Source organism: Xenia sp. Carnegie-2017, unplaced genomic scaffold, assembly GCF_021976095.1.
Source record: "Xenia sp. Carnegie-2017 unplaced genomic scaffold, XeniaSp_v1 HiC_scaffold_20, whole genome shotgun sequence".
NCBI classification, from domain to species: Eukaryota; Metazoa; Cnidaria; class Anthozoa; order Malacalcyonacea; family Xeniidae; genus Xenia; species Xenia sp. Carnegie-2017.
The window spans coordinates 8,988,293-8,995,412 of NW_025813483.1; the positions used below are offsets into that span (position 1 = coordinate 8,988,293).

General features: G+C 40.4%; 2 protein-coding genes across 2 annotated transcripts; both read right to left on the bottom strand.

Annotated features, from left to right (window-relative positions):
- Nucleotides 1–4,335: 4,335 nt before the first annotated feature.
- On the bottom strand, nucleotides 4,336–5,268 carry LOC124441650. The gene has a single exon (XM_046992114.1). The coding sequence runs from the start codon at nucleotides 5,266–5,268 to the stop codon at nucleotides 4,336–4,338; it is 933 nt and encodes a 310-aa protein (XP_046848070.1).
- A 241-nt stretch (nucleotides 5,269–5,509) lies between these two features.
- On the bottom strand, nucleotides 5,510–6,877 carry LOC124441651. Its single transcript, XM_046992115.1, has one exon. It carries the CDS (start codon nucleotides 6,875–6,877, stop codon nucleotides 5,510–5,512), a length of 1,368 nt encoding a protein of 455 aa, XP_046848071.1.
- Between the last annotated feature and the right edge of the window lie 243 nt (nucleotides 6,878–7,120).

The window sequence follows — 7,120 nt, forward strand, 5'->3', positions numbered from 1 at the left end:
CATACTTATCACGAGCCGAAACATTAAGGAAACATCATCAACTACTACTTAGCTACCACAAACCAGATAAACCTGTCAGTAATGCAACAATTGGTAGCTGGGTCAAATCTGTGTTAGCAGATGCAGATGTCGATATCGGAGTTTTTAGCGCTCATAACAGCCGATTGTCATCTGCCTCTCATGGGCTCTGTGCTGGTATGCCCCTTAAAGATGTATTGAAAGCTGGTGGCTTGTCAACGGTGACCACGTTTGCTCGAAATAATAATAAACCTATCGATTCAAACTTTGGCCAAGCTCTGTTGATTCATTTTAACAATAACTAATTATACTTAGTTAAACTTTTGCTCTGGACCTTAATGTAGAATAATATTGTTATTTCTTAATGACACTGCATTCGTTAATCGTAAATATATCTGTGTTATTTAACTCAAGAATTGTGGTTTTGTCTGTAGATCTTATTAAGATGCGCTCACATCTTTAAAATCTCTTGTTAGTCCGTAGTGACGTAGACTGATCAAAGGAAAGAATTTATAGCTTAAACGAGACTTACCTTAAGTCGAAGTTTGATTGGAATTCTTTCTTGTCATCAGTCAGGAAAGAATTTTTGATGCAAAGACGCTGTTGAGAATGATCGCGATAGACAAAGTAGGCAACTTAAAAATGAGTGATCTTGATTATGAGAAGGACCATGACGACTTACATGAAAATGTGCCATTTTCATTGCACATTTCAAAGTACAGCTTCCTGAGGGGAAAACTAACCGTTTGCAAAACTAATGTCTTACGATTAAAACTTTAATAAACTAAACTAAACAATTAAAACTGGAATATTTTGATGACATGAGTTTATACGTTTTGATATATGTTTTTCACCCTCTGGAAGGATCCACGAAAATATTTTGATTAGACAAAAGGATGTCTGATTATTTAAAATTTGGAAAATATTTTTTAAAAGAATGTGAACTCAAACAGCTAACTTTATTAACTCTATTAGATTTGCTTGATATACTGTTATAGATTTTTGATGCTTTTCATGATCGTTCGAAATATACTCTCACAAATCTTTTTTGACCGAATAAACAAGATGTCTTGGCCTTTGATATGTATATTTTACTGAAGTATGATTGACATGTTTTTCTTTTCTATTGCGCATTTATAATTATTAGTCTTATCTTTCTTACACTCCCCAGGGTTGACATAATAAAATGTTGTCAACAAACAAAACAAAAAAACAAAACTATTTTTACCTAAGAATGTACAGTTGTTTAGAACTTGTTTGTATTCTGCAATCTTCGCAATTGTCCTGTTATTCCCGGGCTGCGCTGTGGTCGATCAGTTGAACGAAGCACTTGTTCTTCTTCGCCGTTCTTATCGCTCTCTACTCTTTCGTTACTGTCTTCTTCCTGATGAACCTCAATTGGAATAAGCTGCCTGATAGAACGTCGCGACAAGTGTGAATGACTAGATTCTCCACGAAGGACTCTGACTTGTGCAGCTCGTGTAATTCCATCGTCACCTTGTAACAATTGTTCAACTTTCGCCACCTTCCAAAAGATACGTTTTGTTTGATCGTTGCGAATAATGACGATATCTCCAACTGCTATTTCGGGATTTTGATTACCTCTTGATTTTGAAGTGTATTGATCTCGTAAGGCTAAAAGATACTCTTCTCCATTGAAGAGTAAAACGTTGCAGCAAATTCTTGTGATGCTTCGCCTTTCTCGTCAAAGATTGATAGGTGCTCTGAATTTCAAAGTGCTCACTGTTTGGCATGGTCGTTATTCGTCTTCCATACACCAAGTGCGACGGGCTTAGTGGAAGAGATACAGCTTCTTCATCGTCGTACACGTAAGTTAGGGGTCGTGCATTTTATACGCCCTTGATTTCAACCACAATAGTATGCAACTCGTCGTTGGTTAAATTGGTTCTACAAACTACCTTTCGCAACGGACGATTCACGCTTCGAATCAAACGTTCCCAGAAGCCTCCACACCAAGGGATCTTTTCGATGATAAATTGCCATGTAATCTGATGGTTTGCAAGATAGCGTAACACTTCCTCGGAACGACATAACTTGCGAATTTCTAAGCATGCAGCTAGGAAAGTCTTAGCATTATCGGATATAAAAAGAGCTGGCAGTGCTCGTCGACTAGCGTATCTGCGGAACGCGCGGAGAAAGGCTAGAACGCTTAAGGAAGGAGTGAGCTCCAAATGAATGGCTCTAGTAGACGCACACGTAAACAATAGAATATACACTTTTGTTGGATTATCCGACAAATTATTCCTTTCGCAACTCTCTCGTACGAACAACGGTTCGGCAATGTCCAAACCTACGTTTGTGAAAGGGGGATCATCTGACACTATGCTAACAGGAAGACCTGAAGGAGGCGTTCCCCCATAAGGAAGACCTTCGGCTTTACGACAAACGACACATTTCCTGACGATTTTTTTACTGCTTCTCGACTACGGATTATCCAAAAATGCTCTCTAATGGTTGTTAGTGTATCACGAATCCCGCTGTTCTTCACATTGCGGTGAACCTCGTATATTAATAACTCCACAAATCTTGATTCCCTTGGAAGCAATACAGGATTTTTGCTCTCCAGATTCAGCGATGAATTCTTTAGTCTCCCATGGCACCGCAGCACGTGATCACCGTCGAGAAATAGCCCAAATTGCTTAACATAAATAGGTATTGAAGAATTCGCATTCTTTGACAGAAGGAATAATATTTCTTTTTCAAAGGATAGTTGTTGAATAGACCTTATCCATAGCAGCTGCGCCTTCCTTATTTCGTCTGAGCTTAGTTCTTCTGAGGTTGCGAGTTTGTTTGTTGTTCGCTCGCACCGTGGCATCTTCTTTAATATGTTGATGATTCTCATTACATAAGCAGTTATTCGAAGAAGTTTCTTCATGGAGCTATAACGAGTAATGTCGATTGCTTTGTTAAGATCGATTTCATTCGAAACTAGTGATCTCACGACATTCGGATGCTCTTTCACAATTTCACTCAGAACTTCGTCACTTTGTGAGAGGTTGCCAACTGGACGTTTTGGCCACTCTTCTTCGCCCCTTGCCAAGAATTTGGGTCCATTGAACCATGAGGAAGAATTCGAAAGTAGTTACCCAGAAATACCTCGTGAGGGTAAATCTGCAGGATTAAGTGATCCAGGACAAAAGTTCCAAGATTCCGTCAACGAAATACTTCGAGTCTTGTTCACTCGATGCTGCACGAATCGTTTCCATGCTCGATCGTTTCGTATCCAGTGAAGTGCTGTCATCGAGTCAACCCAAAAAATAACTTCCAGACTCCACTTGAGTGCCTTTAACAAAGACTCTACTAACTTTGCTAGTACAGTCGCTGCCACCAGCTCTAATTGGGGAATCGTTTGCTTTTTCACTGGTGCGACCTTTGTCTTTGAAGCGATTAATTTCACATCGATGGTATCATTCTCATAGACTGTTCTTACATAGACAACAGCACCAATTGCACTTTCGGATGCATCACTGAATCCATAAACCTGTGCAGTAAAGTATTTAGGTTGGAGTAGATAATAGCACCTCGGTACACGAACATCATTTAGAAACCTTAACTCTGACAATAAAATGTTCCACTGTTCACGTAGATTGCCATGCAGTTCACAGTCCCACCCCAGTCTATCCAAGCACATGATTTGAAACAGAATCTTGAGCCTTATCGTAAAAGGAGACAAGAATCCAAGGGGATCAAAGATTTTAGATGACCATTTCAACAACGATCGCCTTGTGACAAGTAAAGAATTGGCGTACTCGATTATTTCAGTCAAATTGAACAAAAGTGTGTCCTCCACCGTATCCCACACCATTCCTAGTACCTTGACTTAAGTGGGTTCCGTGAGAAGGGACTCTTTTGCAATTGTCAACTTTGTAAAGGACTGATCATCTTGAGTAACACTTGACTTGTCACTAATCAAGCTCAAATTCTTGCTACCTTCTAACGCTTTGATAGACTTTACTACGTTACTGGAATTCGAGTTCCATTTTCGCAAGTTGAATCCACCCTTGGCCATCAACTGCTTTGTTCCCTTGTATATTTGCAAAGCGGCTTCATCGGTTTCAGCACCAGACACAAAATCATCGACATACAGAGAATTTTTCAAGTGTTTAACTGTTTCTGGCTCCTGTTTCTCTTGTGTCTTCAAATGATGGTTGATAGTAGCTCCTAGAATTGCTGGCGAAGGTCGTAGACCAAAAACCAATCGACAAAACCTTAGCTTTAATACTTCTGAATGAGGATCCCTAGCATCCCTTAGACACAAAAAACGAAGCATGTCTCTATCTTCCTTGTCAATTCCAATTATTTAGAATGCTTTCTCAATGTCAACAACGAGCCCAATCTTGTTCTGTCGAATTTGACGAGCAAATCAAAGATTTGTGGAATGAGGTTCGGCCCGGTCAGTAAGCAATCGTTTAGTGAAAAGTTACGAACGTTCGTCGTAGCAGATCCATCATATACAACGCGTAGCTTCGTAGTAACCTTATCCTTTCGTATGACACAATGATGGGGAAGATAGTGAATTTTACCACGATCCTTATCAGATGCCGGAACCCTTTCGACTATTCCTGCTGCCAGTTGTTCAGAAATGCCATTATTATATTCTTCAAGATTTTTTGGATCCTTTAGCAGTTTTCGATGCAATGATCTCAATCTATTATGACAGAGTTCGTAATCGTCATTAATTAGCACATGATCATTTTTCCACGGCAGACCAACTTCGTAGCGTGTTCCAGTGAATCGAATATTTCGCACAAAATCTTGTTCCTCGCGTGAGTTCTCTGAGTCAAAGAAGTCAATGCCAACGTTTTCAGTTTCCCAAAAACGCTTCAATGACAGTGTTAACTCATCCCTATCGGTTACGACAGTAGAATTATCAAGGCAATCGGCTGCTAAAATGAGGCTATTCAGAGTATGTCCGTCTGATTTTTGTGATAACCATCCAGACAAAAGCCATCCCAATTTGCTGCTCATCGCTGTTGGACCATTTTCTCCTCGTACGACATCACCTGTGACTACGTCCCAATAATGATCAGCTCCTATCAAGATGTCGATTGAATCACAGCTACCATTGTCATCAGAAGAATCAAAGTCTGGAAGTTCTAAACCATGGAGATGTGGATATTCGTCTATATTTATCCTTGTAGGAAGTGGTGCACATATTGTTGGAAATGCGATTGCTTTAATCTCTACTGCCTCACCTCCACTCTTGTTTACAATGCTCACCTTGAACATTTGCAGCTTTCTCGTTTACTCTTGCTTTGGCCAAAGGTATTTAATTGAAGTGTCTCATTACCAATTGAATTTAACCTTAACCGGCCTTCAAGTGACCTTCGAATGTAAGACCTTTGGCTTCCAGTGTCAAAGAGAATTTGTGCTGGAACCGATTTTGATCCATTTGATACGAGAGCTCTGGCCGTCTGCAAAAGAACACTTCCCTTGACAGTTCGTGTGACAGCTGTTGTGGTTGGAGAGGTTAACCCTTTGATACTTTCTGTGGATTGGTGTTATCAATTGCCTTCTCATTTTGGACACCCTGACTGTTGGTAGCCGGATTGCTGCAAATAGATTGGTGATGCCTCCCGAAACAATGTCGACATTTTCTTGTGACGATACACTTGCTTGCTTGGTGTCCCTTTTTCAGACAAATAAAGCAACGGTTGGAGTCCCTTAGAATTTTAACTCGGGCTTCCCTTCCCTTTACCTCTTCACAAGATGCTGAATAATGTGATCCTTGACAGTATACGCATTTAACCTTGAAGCTACAGGCACCGTCTTTATCATTTTTTGTCACTACAAATGTTCCAGCTGTCGATGGCTTGTTGGGCTTATCTTTGTTCTGGGGTTTCTCAATTGAACGCGATGACTCGCTCATTTCACGTGCCTCAACTTCAAACTTTATGGTTTTGAGTAACTCGTCAATTTGCCAAACATCACCAGTAGCTTTTTGTGCAACCTGCAATCTAATTTCACTCGGTAGTTTGGACATAGTAATTGGTTTTAGCAGACTGCCATACTGGTTTGCAGATAACCCAAGCGAATCAAGTCCTCGCACTTGAACACTTATTTCATCGAAAACATATCTCAATTGCCCAGTACGATTTTCTGAACATGCAGATATTTGTAATATTTGATCCATATGTGCGGCAATGACCTGTTGGGTTCGACCAAATCTATCTTGCAGAATCGCAATTGCTGCGTCATAATTTGCGGATGTTAAGGTAAGTCCCTTTATCGAACGTGCTGCACTACCCTCAAGTAATGAGAATAGGTAATTGAATTTGTTTACCTTAGACATACTCTCGCTACTGTGAATCGTAGCATTGTATAAGTCCCAAAAGGCGTTCCATTCTGTGATCTTTCCACTGAATTTTAGCAATTGAAGTTTGGGAAGCTCTGGCATCATTATCGCTTGTGTTGTTCTCATAGGGGCATTCAAAGTCGTAGAATTCGTATTAATCACTTCATTCGTAATCGTATCAATAGCATTCGTGTTCGTATTAACCGCAATCGTGTTCGTATTAACCGCATTCGTGTTCGTATTACCTGCATTCGTGTTCGTATTAACTGCATTCGTGTTCGTGTTATTCTCATCGTTGCTTATCGTTGTGTTACTCGTGCTTGCTGTTTCTACCACAAAAGGAATCTGTTCGACTTGTGGTGTAGGACTTTGCCTTCTTTTTATAGTTTCTTGACAAATCTCCGGTTTTCTTGCTGCTTCGATTTTACGTCTAGTGCTTAGAATTCTATCCGAGACGGCGGCTGCTCCTTCAATTTCGTGTTCAATATCCGTTACATCGCCTATCCCAATGATTTCGTCGTTCATTCTGTCTAAGATCTTCATCTTACTCTCGAGTTGTTCAGCGAGACATTACATCGTTCGATGTCTACTTCAGTGGCATCCAGAAGCTCGAGTGCTTCTTTTCCACGCCACGATAACCGCCTCGTTTGGCGCGAAGTCGTTCAATATTATCCTTCGACATTTCTTTGGTTTTCGAATGAAGCTGTTCTAGAAAACCGTCGTATACCTACTTACCGGCCCCACGTTGGGCGCCATTTCATGATCGTTCGAAATATACTCTCACAA

Coding starts and splice junctions, on each gene's coding strand:
- LOC124441650 (XM_046992114.1), bottom strand. CDS start 5,268: ATGTTCAAGGTGAGCATTGTAAACAAGAGTGGAGGTGAGGCAGTAGAG.
- LOC124441651 (XM_046992115.1), bottom strand. CDS start 6,877: ATGAAGATCTTAGACAGAATGAACGACGAAATCATTGGGATAGGCGAT.